The following is a 21,212-nucleotide window of genomic DNA, read 5'->3' on the forward strand; positions in this document are numbered from 1 at the left end:
CGGCAAAATACACTGTGATTGTACCCCACAGAAACCTGGTGAAAGAACATGTGAAACAGAGGTATACAAAGTGTAACCAGAATGTGCTTTCATCAATAAGAATGCTCTGTCAGACCAAAATATGCTATCAGACCAGAATATTCCATCAGACCAAAATATGCTATCAGACCAGAATATTCCATCAGACCAGAATATGCTATCAGACCAGAATATTCCATCAGATCAGAATATGCTATCAGACCAGAATATTCCATCAGACCAGAATGTGCTATCAGACTAGAATATGCCATCAGACCAGAATATGCCATCAGACCAGAATATGCCATCAGACCAGAATGTGCTATCAGACCAGAATATGCCATCAGACCAAAATATGCTATCAGACCAGACTATTCCATCAGGCCAGAATGTACTATCAAACCAGAATATTCCATCAAACCAGAATGCTCTATGAGACCAGAATGCTCCATCAGACCAGAATATTGCATCAGACCAGAATGTGCTATCAAACCAGAATATTGCATCAGACCAGAATGTGCAATCAAACCAGAATATTGCATCAGACCAGAATGTGCTATCAAACCAGAATATTGCATCGGACCAGAATGTTCTATGAGACCAGAATGCTCCATCAGACCAGAATGTTCTATCAGACCAGAATGTGCTATCAGACCGGAATATTCCATCAGACCAGAATGCTCTATAAGAGCAGAATGTGCTATAAGAGCAGAATGTGCTATCAGACCAGAATATACCATCAGACCAGAATATTCCATCAAACCAGAATATTCTATCAGACCAGAATACTACATCAGACCAGAATGTTCTATCAGACCAGAATGTTCTATCAGATCAGAATGTTCTATCAGACCAGAAATTCTATGACACCAGAAATTCTATCATCCATTGCCAAGCAAGAGGCCATTGACATGTACATGAAAAAAATAAAAAACAAACAAGTCAAAGTCAGAGGTTTAAATTTCGACAAACAACACTCTTTCAGTACGGGTATTGATTTATTTACTTGACTATAGTTTTCTGCCGCACTCAAGAGTATTTCACTAATGTGACAGCATCCAGTATTACGACTGGAGGAAAGGGGATCCCAGTGTTAACTTACTGTGTACAGTCCTCTGGAAATTCTAGCATCCCACATGAACGAAGATGACGGCATGGCAGTTCTGTAGCAAAAACTTGACGGAACTTTTATGAAAGAACAGAAAGACTGTGCTTACAAAGCTTACCGTAACTTTGGTGAATTTCGCAAATCAGAACAAATGAGTATCGTTGATTACATCATCGAATTTGAACAGTTGTACAATAAATCCATGAAGTATGACATGTCCCTGCCCTGTTTAAATTACTGCGCAATTCTGGCCTACAATTGTGAGATCGCCAACTCGCCGTAACAGTGTGCACTGAATTGACATATGGGGCCATAAAATCGGCAATAAAGCAAATATTTGCAGACCAACAGCTTGCAGATAGCGGTATCAAACTTACCCCCGAAACTGTTTTTATGTCTCAGCAAAACAGATGCCCAGATTTTTCTCATCCCCTGAAGGGCACTAATCCACTAAATCATTTTGGCAAAATGTGCTATCTGCCAAAGTGTATTCCATTGGGCTAAAGATTGCCTAGACAAATCAGCTCAAGCTCATGTCATTTCACAAGCCAAACACAGCACTGGTGCTGCGACTGACAGCTGTAATATGATTTTATTCACAAAATCAAAGACTAATGCAAATGAAGTTCACAGAATCATTAGGCTCTGCTGTCATTGATACAGCCTGTACCTGTACAGTTTGTGGTGAGCAGTGGTTTACTCATTATCTAGAGGCTCTAAATATGGACCAAGATCAGACCACAACAATTCCCAGCAATAAAGCTTTAGAGTTTGGTGATGGAAAGGTTGTACATTCCGTTTTGAGAGCTATCCTGCCAGCTAAAATTGGGTCGACTAACTGCCATATCGACATAGAAACTGTCCAAAGTGACATTCCACTATTACTCACTAAATCATCACAGCAGAAAGCAGGTACCATTCCAGACTTACAACAGGACAGAATAACAATGTTTGGTGCAATCCTTGATCTTGAGCACACTGTCTTAATTCAGCAGATCCTCTCACCAAACTGTTAAAGAATGCTGGTAGTACAGACAGTGAAATTTTCAGCATGATCAAAACAACAGTATAGCTATGGACTATAATGAGACAGTTGCCGCTGACTTGCACGAACTTGCACATGTTGTTTGGTATTTGCACATGACGAATGAGTTTACCAGGTTAAGCGCAGGCTGCGTTATGCGCAGTAAACGTCCCTCTGACTTTGCCCAGAAATTTCTGCAGAACTGGATGTGTTTATGGTGCACCCAAGTACCTGGATAGTGACAACAGTGGAGAGTTTAACAATGAAGAATTTCGTGACCTAGGCTAAAATTTTAACACTGAAGCAAAAAGAACAGCTGCATACAGTCCTTGGAATAATGGCTGTTTAGAACAGCATAATCAAACTTTGACTGACATGTTACCGAAGGTCAAAACAGAAAAAAAAAACTGTGATTGAGAAATTGAGAAACTGCCCTGAACTGGGCATTAACAGCCAAAAATGCTCTTCATAACGTTTCTGGCTTCGGTCCAAATCAGCTCGTATTTGGACATCACACCAACCTACCCAGTGTGTTAACTGATAAATCACCTTCATTGGAAGGTACCACTATGAGGTCTGTAGTTAGCCAGAACAGCTTTCACAGAAACAGAAAGCTCAGAATGCTTAGAGCATCACAAAAACAGATTCGACCCCACGACCCTGGCATCAGAGTCTACCTGGAAGGGACCAGGAACTGTTATTGGAAAGATGGAGCTGTGGTGTTTGTTAGGCATGGTGGTTCTTGTGTACGAGTCCATAACTGTTGAATATCCAAATATCCAATGCTTGACAATACTTCCACTGCAGAAAATGTACATGTACCTGCCAGTTTGTCCAATGACACCAGTAGTGTTGATTGCCTGCCACTAACCTCTCTGATCAAGACTCAGAGCAGTGTCATAGTGAGAGTGAACCAGCTCAAAATGAACCAGACAGAGATGTAACTGTACAACAACCAGTGACATTGAAAGTTACACCTGGCCAGACTGTGAGATATAAGCATACGCAGAATGGAGAAATCTGGGCTTTATTTTTCTCTTAAATAGCGGGGTAGTTGTTAAGTTACTGTGTACAGTCGCGTGTGTCTGTTGATAGCGGTTGGACTTTGGTACCTTCACGAGAAAAGAGTGTCTTGCGGGGTAAAAGGCGGGAGAAGGGAATCAAGAAAAAGTCTACACAGGGAGCGCAATAAATGTGTTATTGGAATGTCAGTTGAGAGTTTCAGTGGTATAAATCATAGTTGAACACCCAGGACCATCCACAGGAATGGAGAGGAGTATTAAACTAAAGGGCAATGAAGCATTTTATACTTTTGTACATGTAAATATCTGTGGGCATATCTCAAATGCCTTATCAAAACACATAAATGTACAGACATACAAATTTACACACAAAAAAAGTGAAATGTTGTGGTTATTCTTGAAAAGGAGGCCATCTTTTTCAGGAAATGGTTTCAAAATTACAAGAACACATCCTCCTCAAGTGACCAATGTTTATGACACAGTGCATTTCAACCGTGCAATGCCAGGATGAGCCTGCTCATTAAAAGTTTCTGTCACAGAACTCACCATCACTGTTCCTGCTGTTTCAACTGCATCTGGTTTCTTCTTCTTCCTGAAAAGATATAAATAACATGACACAAAAGCCTGTATCATTACAACCAATGCAGGTTAACAAAGAAATTATCATTACAACCATTACACACATTACAGGTAAACAAGAAAACTATCTTATTCGATTTATTTATTTGATTGGTGTTTTACTCTCTACTCAAGAATATTTCACTTACAATGTGTATCATAACCGCCAGCGTTATTGTGGAGGAAAGCGAGCAGAGGTCGGGGGAAACCCATAAACATCCACAGGTTGCTGACAGACCTTTCCATGTAATGTCGGAGAGGAGGCCAGCATGAGCTGGATTTGAACTCGCTGCGACTGCATTAGTGAGAGGCTCAATGCACCGGATTGACACACTAACCACCTCCCCCACAAAGAAACTATTATTACAACCATTACATATACTATTGCCTGACAAACAACTACATGTATCATTGCAACCATCACATACATTGTAACCTGACAACGGTTACAGTGATTGTCCGACCTACCTGACACAGGTTTCCTTGGCTTTGTGTTGTCTGACCTACCTGAGAGAGGTTTCCTTGGGTTCGTGTGGTCTTAACATACCTGAGAGAGGTTTCCTTGGGTTCGTGTTGTCTTAACATACCTGAGAAAGGTTTCCTTAGCTTTGTGTTGTCTGACCTACCTGACAGAGGTTTCCTTGGGTTTGTGCAGCTCAGCATGTCTCCTCACAGTGATTTTGGAAATCTGATAAAGATCCACTGCTCCATTCCTCTCATCCAGCTTACCATCTACCTTAGATTCAGCAGATCTGTGACAAGACAGTATACAGGATTAAATCGGTTTATATAATTGTTTTATAATTTTTATTACGAATGCAAATATTCATGTCCATGTAAGAGCTTAACACAATCAGATTTACATGTACATGTAGTTCTCCCGAAGGTCACCAAAATATTATCTCAATGCAGAAGACACAGCTGAAGTAGAAGGCAAACTCTATGCAATAATACTACAAGTACCGGAATTCTATACAATATTATGATTCCCTTTTGAAAATGTCTTTCAATTAATACGACAACATAAACACAAAGGTTTTCAGAACATTTATTCTTTTGATCAAAAAGTTTAGTACAGCTAAACCACTGTTTTAGGACCACAGGTCCACCTCACAAATTTCTTTTTCTGTGTCTTTATCTTGCTTTTATCCTAAAGTTTTCAACTGAAAAGCGTTTACATCAGTAATGCACAACCCCAACCCAACTTCATGCTGTCTGCAGCATGACATGAAATAGAGAAAAGTGAAACCTTATGGGAGATACATTCACATGGACACATAACCTCTGACATTAAGGCTCCAACATCTACATGTAATGTCTTAAACGTTAAAGTGTGCGACTACATACCCTGCTCTGGCTCGCTGTATTTTCAAAGTAAAATCTTTCAGAGCCTGGAAAAAAAGAACAAGAAAATTTATTATTGATATATTTTTACTTCTTTTTTGGCTGATGTAATTACATACTTTAAATCTTGTACCTTTCAACCACTAAAGCACTTTTTTCAGTGGATTTTATGCATAGTTTGAAAAATGAGTTGCTTGAGTAATTGCAGATGCAAGCTTCATAAAAATGTGGAAACTATTTCTCTACAGTTCTCTTAGAATGCTTCAGAATATTGGTTGCAGAGGTGTTTGAAAACGTTAATGAATAAGAGTAACAGAAAGTATTAATTAAGATGTAACTGGCCGAAACCACCTCATTCTGTTCAATTGTAGATTCAGTTTTGCTACATTTTGTAAGAAACTCTCTGGTATGGTCTGTTGTGTTTCTCACCAGTAGTCTGTCCTCTTGCGCTTCTGTCATTCCCTGAGAGGTCAACTTACGGAATGTCTGAAACATATCATTGCAATATGAAAAATTCCCTTTAAGTCAAGCTACTGCAGGACATCTGGGACTGCAGCTGTTAGGGGAAATTTAAAACACGTAAGTAAATGAAGGGACTAGAGTCTCAGGTACACAGCACTCACCAGAGCCATTCCTTCATCCATCTCGTCGTAGGCGGGCTTGTGGCCATGGCGACTAATCTGTCGCATGTGGCTGCGTTCCTGAAGGGCGTTGAAGAGTCGGTCAATGTTCGGGGAGCGCAGCACGTAGTCAAATATCGGCCGGGATATGGGCTCCTGGAGGCTATTTAACAACACAACCTGAGGGTGAAAAGTTTATTAGAGATCAAGCTTTCTTCAGGATACAAGTTAAGATATCATCTGACAGGTATGTCCAAGATACAGATAACAACAATGGCAGAATGCTTTATAGCAGGACAACTGCATGGTGAACCAGTCTTCTGGAATGCTTAGGCAAAAAAGCTTACAGTGACACTACATGTATATGATATGGTTCCTCCAATGTCTGTACCATTAACCAATCAAATTTTGGCTTACAACTTTACTTTATTGATCATTCAATGCTATTTAATACTTTACAAATCATAATTTTATAATAAAGACATTGAATCTTTTCGCAAGTTTGCAACGTATGACAACAAAAACAAGTTTACCTCTTTGTCCAGCTGAAGGATTGGCTGCTTGAGGAATGGCTGTATTTGCGGCAGGAGACGACAGTGGACATCAGCAATATTTAACATCCGTGCCACAGCAGATATAAACCCAACAGCCCCTTGCCTGATCCACACACCCTGGTCAACAGATAAATGGTACATCAGGGAGAAGGCTAATGCATGCTTTTTTCTACATGAATCAAAAGCTTTTAGCCTATAGGTTCATAAATCTCAGAACTAACACCGCATGTACAAATATGTTTGTACACCATTTATTTATTTCATCAGTGTTTTATGCCGTACTCAAGAATATGAGTGGAGGATAAAAACATGTAGCAGTAATCTTACCGTGCAAGTAAGTGCATGTAAGGCAACAACAGCAGTAATTTTTATACTCCTAAAGTAAGCAGGGCAAAAACAGCACTAATCTTTATACTATGCCTGTAAGTAGGGAAACAACAGCAGTAATCTTTATACTATGCCTGTAAGTAGGGAAACAACAGCAGTAATCTTTATACTATGCCTGTAAGTAGGGAAACAACAGCAGTAATCTGTATACCCGGCCAGTAGGTAGGGCAACAACTACAGTAATATTTATACTCCGCAAGTAAGTAGGACAACAACTACAGCAATCTTTATACTCTGTCACTAAGTAGAGCCACCCCAGTAACCTTTATACTCTGCCAGTAAGTAAGGCAACAACTGCAGTAAGCTTCATACTCCTCCAGTAAGTAGGGCAACAACTACAGTAATCTTTATACCCCGCCAGTAAGTAGGGAAACAACTACAGTAATCTTTATACTCTGCAAGTAAGTAGGGCAACATTTCAGTAATCTTTAAATACTTGGTAAGTAAGAAGCAAAACAAAAGCAGTAATCTTACTTTGCAAGTACATGTATGTAGACGAACAACAGCAGAACTCTTCATGAGTGAGCTTATAGTAAAGGTACAAAAGTGTAATCTTACCGGATGAGCTAACAGAGGAACAACATCTTTGACAAAGTCGTAGAGCAGTGGTTTCTGTACTAGACTGAGTTCTGTTAATGATGTCAATGTTCCCAGAGCCTTGTGGACAACAAACTCTTCTGGGTCATTCAGGCCCTGTAAGGAAGGAAAGAAAGAATCATACAGCCTTATGACAAATGATAAGGCTAAAAATTCCTGATCTGGAAAAAAAACAAAAACGACAAGAAGAGTAGACTGAAGTGAAACATAAGACTGATAGTGTGAGATATACATGTAGCATGTAGATGTGTTGTATAATTTTGGCATACACGAAAATTTATGAAGCCATTCTCAATCATGAACCTTTAAATAGCAACACATAAGATCTCTGTGGCAGCCGATTTTCATGATTAGTTAAGGCAATGCTATCAAGTCTTGAGTAAATGACAGCAAAACTTATAGACACTTTTTAAGATCCATCCTGCTATTTTTTTTTTTTTTAAATTTGAAGAAATTTAAAGGAATGAACAGTTAGACAGTGTCAAGACTAGACTCCACATGCAAATCCCATGCCATTTATATACATTCCTCATACAGCATATTATAGAGGTAGAGTTGCTGCCCAGCACATTATCAGAACATATGGGCCATGTCTATGGCTCTCTCAAGTCGAAAGTTGATTTTTCGCTCGCTATTCGCTCCCTATATCCCCAAGACAAAATTCTCCAATAATGGAACATTCACTCTGTTCAACAAGGAATAGCCACAAGATTTTACATGTACATGTACTTAGCTTGCACATGTATGGATATGTATGGTGAATTTGAGCAAGATGTTCATAGTTAAAATAAACTTGTAATCTAAAGACTTAATTAATTCTGTACATTCATCACATCACCAAGTTTAACACAAGTCAGTGCTTCACATAAGGGGGGTATCAGTGTAATTTATGCCTCCTAAAGTAACAAAACAGGCAAACCAAATGAGCCCAGAAAAATTAAGAAACGCATAAGTTTCTAAAACTGTGCACACACCTGATTTTGTGTTAATAGCTGAGTATGGGAGATAACTCTGTGTGGGTAAAACTGCGCAAAGGGTAACTACTCTGAATGGACTTTTCATACACCTGCTAATCCGTTCATGGCTCACACATGTTGTTTATGATAAATGGCTTTCTCAGATCAGCAAGTACTCCTAAGATACAAGCCAGTACTCCTCTGTTAAAACTGGAGGAGTACTGTACTGTCACGAAAATATACCTCTCTGGAGCACTGCAAGTATAAAATATGAATATGACATTTCTACGCTCCTTTTTAGTTTGGAGAAGATTTGTACAACATGCAGCATAATAAGCACTGACCTGCTGTAGTAGAGGCTTCATAATAGTAGAACTCTGCCAACCAACATAAGCTGCCACACCGATAATGTTGTCAAAGAATGAGCCTCTCAAATGCCAGTCCAGCTGAAGGAATTAGAATATGTCCGTCATCATCATTTAGCAAATCCGGGAATAAGCACGGGTGTCTTTGTCTCTGGATCACATTTTGTTTCACATTATTGTTTTAACTACTGGAACTCATTTAATTACATGTACTTCAATACTGAAAACTGCAATAATGAAACAATGAATGATATCTACATTAAGACAAAAAATACCCCAGCTTGGCAAAAGATTGTCCAGAGAAAGAGAAGGTAATTACAATCAGGCTTGGTAAAGCTTCTCATTTTTACAATGTAGAATAGTCTTGTGTAGATATTGATTGGATCTTGATCATATTGTCAGTATGTCTGTCATCCGGAGTGTGATCACATCCTATACAGAGTGAGATCACATCCTATACGGAGTGAGATCACATCCTATACGGAGTGAGATCACATCCTATACAGAGTGAGATCACATCCTATATGGAGTGAGATCACATCCTATACGGAGTGAGATCACATCCTATACGGAGTGAGATCACATCCTATATGGAGTGAGATCACATCCTATGCGGAGCATGTATTTGTTTGAACTAATATGTTGAACTGAAGCCATAAAAAGAACAAAACTGCATCACACATCCGATTTTCATCTTCACCCAACAGGAGGGAATACGGAATAAAGAATGATGGCTGCATTATGAAACAGACAACTGGAATATTACAACCATTTTCTCCAGTTTCATAGTTTTATGACCAGCTAGACAAAACCACATAAAAAATCACTAAATTACCTTGTCATTAAGGAAAGTGATCATGTGGGACAGAAGCACATCATTTGCTATAAATAAAATAACAACAATAAAACATTACAATCAAACTAAATGCAGCAGAATTACTCCAGTATACCAAACTTGAAAGTATAGTTTAATACAGTAGTCAAATAAAGTAAAGCATTAATTCTTAGTCAAATTAAAATTGACGCTGCTTACAATGAGATTCCCATATGACAAGTGTTTCGAGATTACTGTAGTTTCCACTGAAGAGAAAGTTAAATATAACTTCACCAAATTGTCCCAGACACAATTGTGGTTTTTAAATTAACCTTCCTTGTATTCCAGATTTCACTTCATATTACAATGACACCTCTCTGTACAAAGAATTATGCTTACAACTTGTCTTCTCAAAACACATTGTAGATGTAGGGGCATTTGTAAAATTTATCAACTTTTCCCCAAAAGAATATTTTTAGGTCTCTTTTTTTTAATTAAAGTTTTAATTACTTACACAATGGTCATTTACCTCTTTCAAGTAATTAAATAAATAAAACAGCTAATGATGCTGATGGCTCAGAGTTCACTACCTTTCTGCCTGCCAAAGAAGACACAGAGTCGAGTGATGCCGCTCTCAAGCAGTGTCTGCTTAACTATGTTATCTGGATCACTGAGCAGGGTGACCACTTTCTGCTGGATCATCTCATGTAGGGTCTGTAGCTCTACATCGTAGTTTGTCTGCGAGTAAAACACCAGTCTGTTATATAACTACATCATAAGTTTTCTGCCCATAAAATAACAAATTTTGAGTCTGCCATATACCTACATTACAGGTAGTCTGCGAATAAAACATCAGTGTGCTATATACATATGACTACATTACAGGTACTCTGCAAATACATGTAGAACACCAGTATGCTATGTAACTACATTATCGAAAGTCTGTGAACAAAATATCAATGTGCTATGTAACTACATCATAATTGCTGTGCAAATAAAAAACCAGTTTGCTGTATAACTACATCTTTTGCAAAAGAACTACACTGTTTATTAACACTGTTTGCTCAAGTATTTTACCTGGCACTGTGTTGGATGATAGTTATTAACTGGTGTTGTGTTAACACTCACACCTCAGGTATATTTAATACCTGGCACTGTGTCAACACTGTCAGTTAAGGTACATAATTATAAATTACCTGGAAGTTCAAATGCCGTCCACTAATAGTTTCTTAACTGGCACTGTGTCAACACTGTCAGCAAAGGTACACAAATATATCTTACCTGAACATGTAAATGTTGTCAACTAATAGTTTCTTACCTGGTATTCCGGGGCTGTAGGGTTATCTTCCAAGGTATCCTCCTCACAGCTCATCTCCTTTATGTGCATCATCTCTAACACACTGCAGAAATATAGATATACTCAACTGCTATCTATTTATGTTATTTAATTATTTGAATCGTATTTTATGCCGTATTCAGGAATATTTAACTTATACAACGGTGGCCAACATTATGGTAGGAAGAAGCCTGGGGGAACCCATGACCCTCCGCAGGTTGCTGGAAGACCTTCATATCCTTGAGTGGAGAGGAAGCCAGCATGAGGTGGACTTGAACTCACAGCCACCACTCAGCCATGGAGCCCCATGTGTTGTGCTCCACAATGTGACACTGTTATCCTATCTTCACCACAAAGTTTGCTATTTATAAGAAAAGTTTATTAATTAGGCCAACTCACGTGGAATATTCATCTTTTGAATAACTTTATTTGGACATCAGGGATATAACTTTTTTTTTAACTTGCTTGTTAGCATGTTAAGTCAGCAGGTCACTTTTATCTAGTGCATCTATAAAAGCGATGAGAATGATGACTGCCTGTTTATCACCCACCTAAGAGCAGTTTCAGCTAGTTGAGCGATGCTTTCAGCATATGCTACCCTCACCAAAGGAACAGGATCCTGGGTTAAATGGGACTGTCAAAAAAATAGACAGTGATGTAAGATTTGATAGGATAACTTTATCATTGTTATAAACTATAAATTTAACAAAAAGACTAGTAAACATTTTTGTGCTTTGGTAATTCAATAAATCAAGTTTTAAGCAGGAATTTTTACAAAGCCAAGGGATTCACCATCTTAAAGCAACCGGAAACATGATGTCATGTCACTCGACATCAATGCACAAAGATATTTATACACCTGGCCCAGTTTCACAAATATGTCATACATGTACGATAATCGCACATATAGGAGAAAGTAACGTACACAATATCATACGACAAATGTACGATAAAAAACTGTTGTGTGCCCCTTTGTGACACTGGGCCCTCTGTCTCACAACTAAATATCACACTGTGATCCATTCACCTAAGTGGTGTTCCATGACTGCCATTTGTGTCGTATACATGTGCTCAACTGCTATCAGCGTTATGTATGCAATGACAGGCCAGTTACTCTTCACTAAACAGTTAAATTTTCACACAAAATGTGTATCTGGACCAACTCGTGTTGAAATTTCCACTCTTTTATAACTCTATGAAGAGGTCTGCTCAGAGACAAACAGAGTAAACAGAGAATGCAGCATACGTTATGGAGAAAGATTTATACCCTTGTTACATCTGTGCCTGTTATAATCAACAGATGAACACATGTCACAGTTATACTCACCAAATTTGGAAGAATATACTCAGGGAATATATTGGCATCTCTGTAAAGAAAAATTAATCAACAGTGACGTTTACATCTGTACTGATTTCCTTCCTTGAAAAGTACCTGGCATTAATATGTGAGATAAACCCAGCATTATCAAGAGCAGTGGTGAGAATAAGGCTCACTCACCTGCAGACAATGCTTATGTCTAAAGTGAAGCAAAGCAAAATGAGTCTGTTGACATTATACATGTATCAACAAAGAAAACAAAATGCGATGCGTGTAAACACCGGAGCCGTGTAACACCGGAGCCCAAACTAAAACATACTGTGAAGTACATGTACTTAATTTTCGAGTGGAGCTAATTTTCACAGATTTCGCGGTAAATAAAAAATAATTCCAGCCCAAAAAATATCCAATACTGAATCATATACTACATGTAATAGTAATAATGAAGTGAAATCTTTGCCAGGGTGACGAGAGTTGCGTTAAGAAAGCACAACCGGCCAGCTAAATGTTTTAACAGTAGGGAAGGTTTATATATATATATATATATATATATATATATATATATATATATATATACAAACTCTGGTGCTAAGGCTTGGTGGGTATAAAATAAAGCGGGGGTTTATTCGTCTTTAGTTTGATCAATCTTCGCTATGCCCGTAAAGTGAAAGAAAAGTAAATACCAGCACTAGTTGGCTTCAAATGAATGTCGCTCTGATACACGCTATCCCATTGGCTGTGTCTCTCCTGTGGTCCAATGAGTGAACTTCTAACAAATTGTGAAGTGTGTACAACAACAGAATAGCCATTTGACAGCTATGGCAATGTTTGCGGTTTCTAACCTGCTACAGAGGATGATCAAAACTGAAAACAATGCACAGCTTGCTGTGTTGCTTGATACAGAATGAGTGACTGGCACCGATAATGGTGAATTCATATGTTTTGCGTTGAACTGCTCAAAAAGTGACAGGTCACTTTGCCAGGTGTTTAAAAGTGCTCATTAAAGAGTCGAAAAAAAGTGACACCTGTTTGAGTATTGCTCACGGTATGTGCGAAAGTAATCTTCTCATCTAATCCATCCGCCATTGTTTTAATCCCTGATCTAGATCACGAGGATTAGCGACTCCGTAGGAAACAAATTAAAGCCACCCATGATGATACCTGTTTTACGTGCTTGAATAATTTTGGCCATATTATATCTTGGAAAATTTTAAGATTTGAAGATCTGTTTTTCAGTATTCTCTTAAATACGCGAAAATTAAGTCCCGCTAACATATTTTTGGAGAAAATCCACGAAAATATATTCCAGCAAATAATAAGTACTTTACAGTACATAAAACAAGTTTAGTGTCATATCTTAAGAGTTCATGATGTTTGTGGAGTTGAATCAAAACCAAATAATATAAAACACACTGTAAATATGTCAAGTACAACAAATCATAGTTCATGTGGATTTGTCAAAATTAGATACAGTCATTTTAAAATGCTGCGGATTCTGATTTGGATTCTTACACATATACTCACGTTCTAGGTACAGATTTTAGTCCTGCCAAACACTTGGTGATGGTCCTGAGTGCAGCTGCTCTCACTCTGGGGAAATGGTCATTCACAAAATACAGCTGAGGACAGAAGGAAAAACTCCATGTCAGTCTGATCATAAAAAATGGCTATATACTAACGGGATAAAGATCTCAAAACATTGCAGAACAAAACGATGGTATTTAACTGAAAACAAATAGATCTGTAGTTCATCAGAGATAACTTTGAAAAGTCTCATATATATGACGTTACTTCAGCACAAACTGTACATGTAGTTCAGTAATAATTAGTATCAGAAATGTAAAAGCTCAATTTGATACAAAGCAGAAACCAATGAAGTACATATCAGGTCTGTCATAATAAAAGGCTGCTCGAATTAGGCTAAATGTAAAGGTCTAGCAAATTCTGTTCTTATCCCATAAAAAAGTCTGAAATAATTTCTGTACAAAGTAAAATTAAATTAAATGTAAGACATATGAATAATTTTCAAGCGTTTATTTTCATGGGTCGTGACTTTATTTATATGTTTTCAATATTCAACAGAAGTGACAGTCAAGAGTTATTTCTGGCCGGAATATAATATAGCTGGCCCAAATCAGAAAGTCGTGTCTAATAAAGCTCCTTTCAGAGAATTCAATAACTTACAAAATTGTTTAACATTTTCGACAAAATGTACAAAATGCAACAAAAGTTTCAACACAAAACACATTGACTTTATCTGTGTATTTATGGAGAGTTTGTGGAGATAAGGGTTATCCCTATAAAGTTTCAACACAAAACACATTGACTTCATCTGTGTATTTATGGAGAGTTTGTGGAGATAAGGGTTATCCCTATAAAGTTTCAACACAAAACACACTGACTTTATCTGTGTATTTATGGAGAGATTGTGGAGATAAGGGTTATCCCTATAAAGTTTCAACACAAAACATGTTGACTTTATCTGTGTATTTTTGGAGAGTTTGTGGAGATAAGGGTTATCCCTATAAAGTTTCAACACAAAACACATTGACTTTATCTGTGTATTTATGGAGAGTTTGTGGAGATAAGGGTTATCCCTATAAAGTTTCAACACAAAACATGTTGACTTTATCTGTGTATTTTTGGAGAGTTTGCAAAGACAAGGGTTGTCCCTTTGCTTGTGAAGTGGGCAGATATTGTAAAAAGCTGATGACAAACCATGTATGGCAAAATCCTATCCACTATGATATCTGCTGTCATATGACTGGACAACTCTAACATCAGGTCCAGGGCAACAAGCTTGGTGCTACAATACTGAAAGTGAAACAAACACACACATGTAGCAGTTACAGGATATGTTAAATATAAATGATATAAAAACTATATGTAACAAAATCAAGTACAATGGACACACCTTATAGTTACTTATATGTACAATTCTAGTGAGTTTTCGTCATAAATCTATGAGAATTAGGCATATTAAAGCTGGGTAGTAGGGCTTCTCATTAGCCGGACAGGACATTCAGTTTGATAAAACTCATCAAAAATCGTTGAGACAAACCACACTGTCATCTCGTGGTTTCTCCCAAAAGAATAAGAACTGTAATGGAAACGGATTCATCAACTTTTTAATACATCTACTCTTTTGACTATTCAAGACTCTCAAGTTTGTGGTTTTCTATGAATGTTGAGCTTCACACGGCAGAAATTTTATGTCTCCTGTCAGCATGAGTGCTGACAGAGACGATATCACAAGTGTGGCAAGAAGGGAAAATATCCAAAATCCAGAATATCCAACGACAAGTTTCAGACAATGTAGCAGGAACATAGATCCCAGGAAAGACAAACTCTTTATGTTTAAGTATTGTATATTTCAGCATTAAGTCATCAATAAACATATGTTCAATGAAGTGAATGACTCTTCTTTTTATTCGGTTTCTGATGGAATTTCATTTCTTATTTTTCTCTGAATGCTATTTTTTTTTAAAGTCCCTATCTCTTTTATAATATACAGAATAAAGAAAAATTCCCCTACAGACCAACCCTATCTTTCTGATAGAGTTGTGAAACCCTCAAACCAAAATTTTTCATGAATGGCCTTAGATGTATGTCCTTACATGAAGTTTTCTGACACAGGAAGTGACCAGGCTGATGACCAAGACAAGGCCGGTGTTGTCCTCGGGGTGGTCGGGGCGAATGTTCATTCGGCTCAGAATGTCCAGCAGGTCACGACTTATCCTGTCAAATATAGCCACGTGAAACATCATGAATAGATTTAACCAGTCATATGTAGCAACGTGAAACACCATGAATAGACTTAACCAGTCATATGTAGCAATGTGAAACATGAAGAATTTAACCTGTTAAATGTGTCAATGTGCCAACATCATGCAGACACTTAACATGTGAAATGTAACAACATGAAACATCATGAATAGACTTAACTTATCAAATGTAACAACGTGAAACATAATGCACAGAAAACCTATAGTTCTGGCTAATAGCAGTTCAATGTGACATAGTTCAAAGCATAAAATCATAAACGGGTTAAAATTCACCTGGGTCATATACTGTATTTGATTTATTTATTTCATTGGTGTTTTACAATGTGGTTAAGAATATTTCACTTATACAACAGCGGCCAGCATTATGGTGGGTGGAAACCGGGCAGAGCCCAGGGGAAACCCACAACCATCCACACGTTGCGGACAGACCTTCCCATAGCATGAGATGAATTCACAGTGACCCGATCATATATTGTACCTATGCACCATAAGATACATGTACACAAATGCTTGGGGGAAACAAGCACAATAAATTCAGTGCTAAAATCAAAACAGTACAGGCAAATTGTTGTTCACAGAAACAGTTGTACAAATATTTGCCACAAATCACTTCATACAACCTGTCTTATGTTCCTGTTACATTTATCATCTACGTTAATTTTCTACTGTTTGTCAGTTACTGAAAAGTGTCCATAACAAAACTTTACCATAGTCTCATTGAATGTCTTAATGTCTACAAACTTGGAGAAAAAAGTCACTTTTTTTCTCACTACTCAATGACGCTTCCATCAAACATTACTAAAGTGAAATGTAAGTAGACTTTGATGTCCAAGACAAACCAAACAGAAATGTCTAACGTAAACTTAACAAAAATGTCCAAGATAAACCCAGCAAAAATGTCCCACATAAACCCAACCACTGTCCTCTCACCTTACCACTCTGTCATCCGGTGGTACGATAGGAATCATGGCAAACCTCTGTAGATAAAGCTTGAGGAAGGTGTAGAAATACTCAGGGAACACCTTCCCTCTCTGTTGGATGAGGTACTCTTCTGCAGACAACCTGTGACTTGGCTCTCTCTGCATCATGTGACGGATGAGCTCCTGAAAACACGACAGGCAATACACAGTCAGGGATTTTATACATGTACCACTAGAGGTTTATACCAGAAATTTGACGTCATTATACCTAAAACGCAATAGACTGTATCATAGAAAAATAAAGCAGGAAAAAATTTGTAAATAAAGCAGAAAAACACTTTACATATGAGGTCTTTAAAAGGAAGTCCAATATGAAAAGTCAAAAAAAAAAATAAAAAAATTAATGCCAAAATTTTATGTGACTATTTATTTTCTCTCATTTGATTCTTTATTAGAATCCTTTTGTGAACAATTGTTGACATAATATTCATGTCATTAAAGTGTACAAGGTGACAACAGATTCCCCTCAGTTTCAACTGGCTGATTCTATGGACATTGTTGTCTTAATGTGGGAAATCAGAGTTAATCCCCCAAATTCAAGTCTTTTGCTATGGTTAAGACACCCAATAAATCCCTGACAGAATGATCGCATAAAGGCTTCTTTACCCTCATAGGCACATCCTCAATCTTCTCCAGGATTTTCCATGGGCTGTACTCTCTACTTCTGTAGGCCAGCAGCTGTGACAAGTCAAATGGTGCAGTTCCCTCAGTGAACAGTTCAGCTATAACACACCTACAGTGTAAACAGCAACAATAAACAGTTAAGCATTAGCTAGCTTCACAAGGGCAACATATTTACAAGTTCATTTACAGATAGTAGGTCATGGGAAATCAAACCAAACGCCAGCGGAGAAGAAATCCATGGTGCTGGTGAGCTGACTATGACCTATTTAACACCAAGTACCCGTGGAGAGATTCACGGTACTGGGTAACTAACAATGATCTATCCAAAACTAGACATTACCCAGTAGAGAAGATATCCATGGCACTGGTTAGCTCCCCTGTTTTTATCTCTCCCCCGGTGATGTCCAGATGATTTGTTTGACCAGTCACTTCCAGGTTTTTGAATCCTGTCTCCACAAACCTCTCTGGAGCAATGTAGCATGTGCGTCGTCTTGATGTGTCAAAGAAATAGTTGAAATCTGATGGATTGTCCTGTAACAATATGATAGACATCTCTAATATCCATGGCCAGTCTGTAATTGCTCATTCACGTGTAAAAACTCTGTCAAAACAACCTAAATATTTGTTGAACAGGTGCATAAAATATCAGGGAAAACCAATGCAATACTCAGATGCAAACATAACTCAATTTACAATGAAAATATTGTTAGTCTTATATGTACCCTGGTATTGTCCTGATGTTCTACACAGTGGCTCAAATAAATAGAATAATTAACTTACAAAAGTATTAGTAATCAAATGTAAACTACCCCTCATCACAACATGGTTATATACAAGTAGGACTGTCTATGTTTGGGAAAGTGTACAAGTGAAGGAATCTCTCTCAGATGTAGTTGTTATGTAAGTTTTAAACTATAATGCAAAATTTTACATAAATGTTTTTAACATTAAAGTTGACACTACATGTATATACAGAGCAGGAATCAGTGCCCTAAGTGCTGGTTACCTCTGGAATGAACGTGGGTTTACTGAAAACTACCATATATAATTCTGTATAAAGTTGACACTATATACAGAGCAGGAATCAGTGCTTTAAATTCTGGTTACCTCTGGAATGTAGGAGGGTTTAGTGAAAATTGCCATGTATAACTCTGTATAAAGTTAGCATTATATACAGAGTTCTAAGCGCTAGTTACCTCTGGAATGTAGGTGGGTTTAAAACTGGCGAAGTCTGTGAGCAGCACCCAGTTCCAGCTGGTAATCATCACATTCTCAGACTTGATGTCTCCATGATATACCTACAAACAGACCACTGCATTAGAAAAACCTTCAAACAGAGGGATAGATAACTGTTAACTGACTAGTATTATTTGCTTTAGTACTATTCGACTGTTCTGATTCTATGGTTTCTTTACCTCTGTTGCTATGCAAGCCTGTGTAAGCCTAAGTTAGAGGTTTTCAAACATATTTTCAAATAACTGTATCAACAAAGCTTCAGATAATGTTTAGAAAATTTTGCACATTATCCCGAATCATACCTGCAACATAAAGAATTACACTGGAGCCTGTCTTCTGACCCTGTTCTGATTCTCATCAGATCACATGCTGGCTTAAACTCCTATAAATCAAACTAACTGGCTTACGGAAGTAAAATTGCAGTGCTGCCAGCCAGCTGAAAACAGTTTGGCTTTTAGAAGATTCCCTTTGACGCACCTTGAGTTTATGACTTTGGTTAAGAGCACAGAGTAGCTGGAAGGCTATCCATTTCTTCTCCACCAGGTTAAGGAAAGGCCTTGTGCTAATTCTGTCGTATAAACTATCCTTGACAAACTGACGGAACAACAACGCAGCTTTGTCCAAGTGCTGTAATGAGGCAGGAGAGATGACAATCACAAAGTGATATACATATATATTGAAATATCTTAACTAAATCAGGATTTGTTTATTGCTTTTAATGTCTTTTCAATGTTATACTCAAGAAATTTTCAGTTATACGATATTGGTCAGTTTTATAAGTAAAGGAAACCAGAGTGCCGGAGGGAGTCACCAACTTTGGCAAATTATCAAGAAACATGTGACATCACTGGTCACTAGCAAGAATAAGACTGTGCAAATGCCCACTGAGGTCTGCCTGTCTGTTGGCAACTTATTATGACCAAGAACCACAAACATTTATAGTAGGGAGAAATCTAAAAATTCTCAATCCAAGGCTGGGAATAAACTTGTCATAGAGCAGTTAACAGTACAGCAGCTTACCCTTGAGCCACATCACACTCCTCATTAAATCAGAGCGTCTACATGTATAGTAAACAACGCAAACTTCTGAAAATATGAGTACATTTCTAGACGCAAATAAATGATTACTTCTGGTGCTGGAAACACTGGTATGTCCAACATTCTAAACTAGTAAAATAACGTCTTTCTCCAGGCTGCCTTACAGATTTTGTTGTGTACTTGGATAGGAATGAATATATTCCTATACCATAAACGGATGAATGTAAATCTTTCCATACTGTGGTCAGCAAAATTACAAATACATGGCACATAACAAAGTTTCTCTCTTACCAGTGCCATCTGGAAGGGGAGACAATTTGATGCTCCTTGAAGGCGAGAGCGTAACTCTGAAAAAATACAAAGGAATTATTATGCGATGCATAGGAGTACATTGTCTATATTTTCAAACATCCCATTAATTTAATGATTCAAACAGAGACATTTGACAATATTATGTAAATACTATTTTATTAACAGATATTTTCCAAATGTATAAATGTGGACAAAAAAACAAGTGCATGTAAATGAGAGAACATCCATAGGAAGATACATGTACGAATACCTTCCAGTTTGTCTTTGTGTGATGCGAGAGGCAAAGAGGGGTCATGTATGACAAACACCTTCACAACCATGTGGCCTTCCTTCCCCTTAGCTCGAGCAACTTTGAAAAACCTGGTACTCCCCAAACTATCACAAAATGAAACAGCATCAAAGCAATGTAAACATGAGCACTGGCAGGAGCTGTTTATAATGGTACACAGGATTAAAAGAAAACACTCAACTTTAGACATGGAGTATATTTGAAAGTATGTCAAAACACAAGTGAAACACTCTCGCCTGGCATTGTCCATTGTCCTGTGTAAATCAGTTAAAATATTATAAAATATAATCTTCATGACAAAGTTTAATGACAATTTTAACTGGCAAGGTTATAAGTTTTATTATTAAGAGAGAAGTGCATGAAATGCATGTATAATTCCAAATAGACATAGGTAAGTGTAATTCTACTGTGAGAATAAACAGATATAAAACAAAAGTACAGAGTGTTGAGAACAAAGTCCTATGTGGAACTCTAATGATGATTTTTTCCTGGCAATTAATGAGCCAGGTACACAAAATAAAGGCATTGCCTTCACATTGAATATTTACATCAGAACATCAACAACAGATGTAAGAATGATTATTTGGAGTTGACTTAAGGTAGACCAACCTGCCATCATATTCACAGTCTGACACTTCAGTGAGGTATTGTTCCACAGGCTGAATCTGGGATGGGGCAATCCCTGTTAACTGGTTACCCATGGTGACTCAACAGTTGCACTCTATCCGAAATGAAGGGTCAGTTTCATGTATACTCCATCATCTACAATGGAAAACAGTGAATGTACTTATACATATTATCTGATATTTAGTTTGAAGGAAGTAATGTAGATAGCATAAATTTATTGTATATGCTTTTATTATCAGA

At 37.6% G+C, this 21,212-nt stretch overlaps 1 protein-coding gene across 1 annotated transcript in view; it reads right to left on the reverse strand.

Annotated features, from left to right (window-relative positions):
* The window catches only part of LOC135475227 (phosphoinositide 3-kinase regulatory subunit 4-like), a 43,564-nt gene that overhangs the window by 19,708 nt on the left and 2,644 nt on the right, over positions 1 to 21,212 (reverse strand). Inside the window, exons 2-25 of the mRNA XM_064755040.1 lie at positions 20,955 to 21,107; positions 20,307 to 20,431; positions 20,036 to 20,091; positions 19,184 to 19,333; positions 18,667 to 18,768; positions 17,811 to 18,001; positions 17,453 to 17,579; positions 16,797 to 16,969; positions 15,699 to 15,819; positions 14,800 to 14,895; positions 13,606 to 13,700; positions 12,091 to 12,130; positions 11,315 to 11,397; positions 10,746 to 10,827; positions 10,018 to 10,165; positions 9,449 to 9,495; positions 8,593 to 8,694; positions 7,254 to 7,388; positions 6,288 to 6,425; positions 5,758 to 5,934; positions 5,564 to 5,620; positions 5,138 to 5,181; positions 4,417 to 4,542; positions 3,719 to 3,764 (exon numbers count right to left, since the gene is read on the reverse strand). Coding sequence (XP_064611110.1) covers positions 3,719 to 3,764; positions 4,417 to 4,542; positions 5,138 to 5,181; positions 5,564 to 5,620; positions 5,758 to 5,934; positions 6,288 to 6,425; positions 7,254 to 7,388; positions 8,593 to 8,694; positions 9,449 to 9,495; positions 10,018 to 10,165; positions 10,746 to 10,827; positions 11,315 to 11,397; positions 12,091 to 12,130; positions 13,606 to 13,700; positions 14,800 to 14,895; positions 15,699 to 15,819; positions 16,797 to 16,969; positions 17,453 to 17,579; positions 17,811 to 18,001; positions 18,667 to 18,768; positions 19,184 to 19,333; positions 20,036 to 20,091; positions 20,307 to 20,431; positions 20,955 to 21,046 — 2,553 coding nt within the window. The 5' untranslated portion in view covers positions 21,047 to 21,107. The remainder of the gene's footprint in view (positions 1 to 3,718; positions 3,765 to 4,416; positions 4,543 to 5,137; positions 5,182 to 5,563; positions 5,621 to 5,757; positions 5,935 to 6,287; positions 6,426 to 7,253; positions 7,389 to 8,592; positions 8,695 to 9,448; positions 9,496 to 10,017; positions 10,166 to 10,745; positions 10,828 to 11,314; positions 11,398 to 12,090; positions 12,131 to 13,605; positions 13,701 to 14,799; positions 14,896 to 15,698; positions 15,820 to 16,796; positions 16,970 to 17,452; positions 17,580 to 17,810; positions 18,002 to 18,666; positions 18,769 to 19,183; positions 19,334 to 20,035; positions 20,092 to 20,306; positions 20,432 to 20,954; positions 21,108 to 21,212) is intronic.

The sequence above is a fragment of the Liolophura sinensis genome, chromosome 9 (genome assembly GCF_032854445.1).
Source record: "Liolophura sinensis isolate JHLJ2023 chromosome 9, CUHK_Ljap_v2, whole genome shotgun sequence".
Taxonomy (NCBI): domain Eukaryota; kingdom Metazoa; phylum Mollusca; class Polyplacophora; order Chitonida; family Chitonidae; genus Liolophura; species Liolophura sinensis.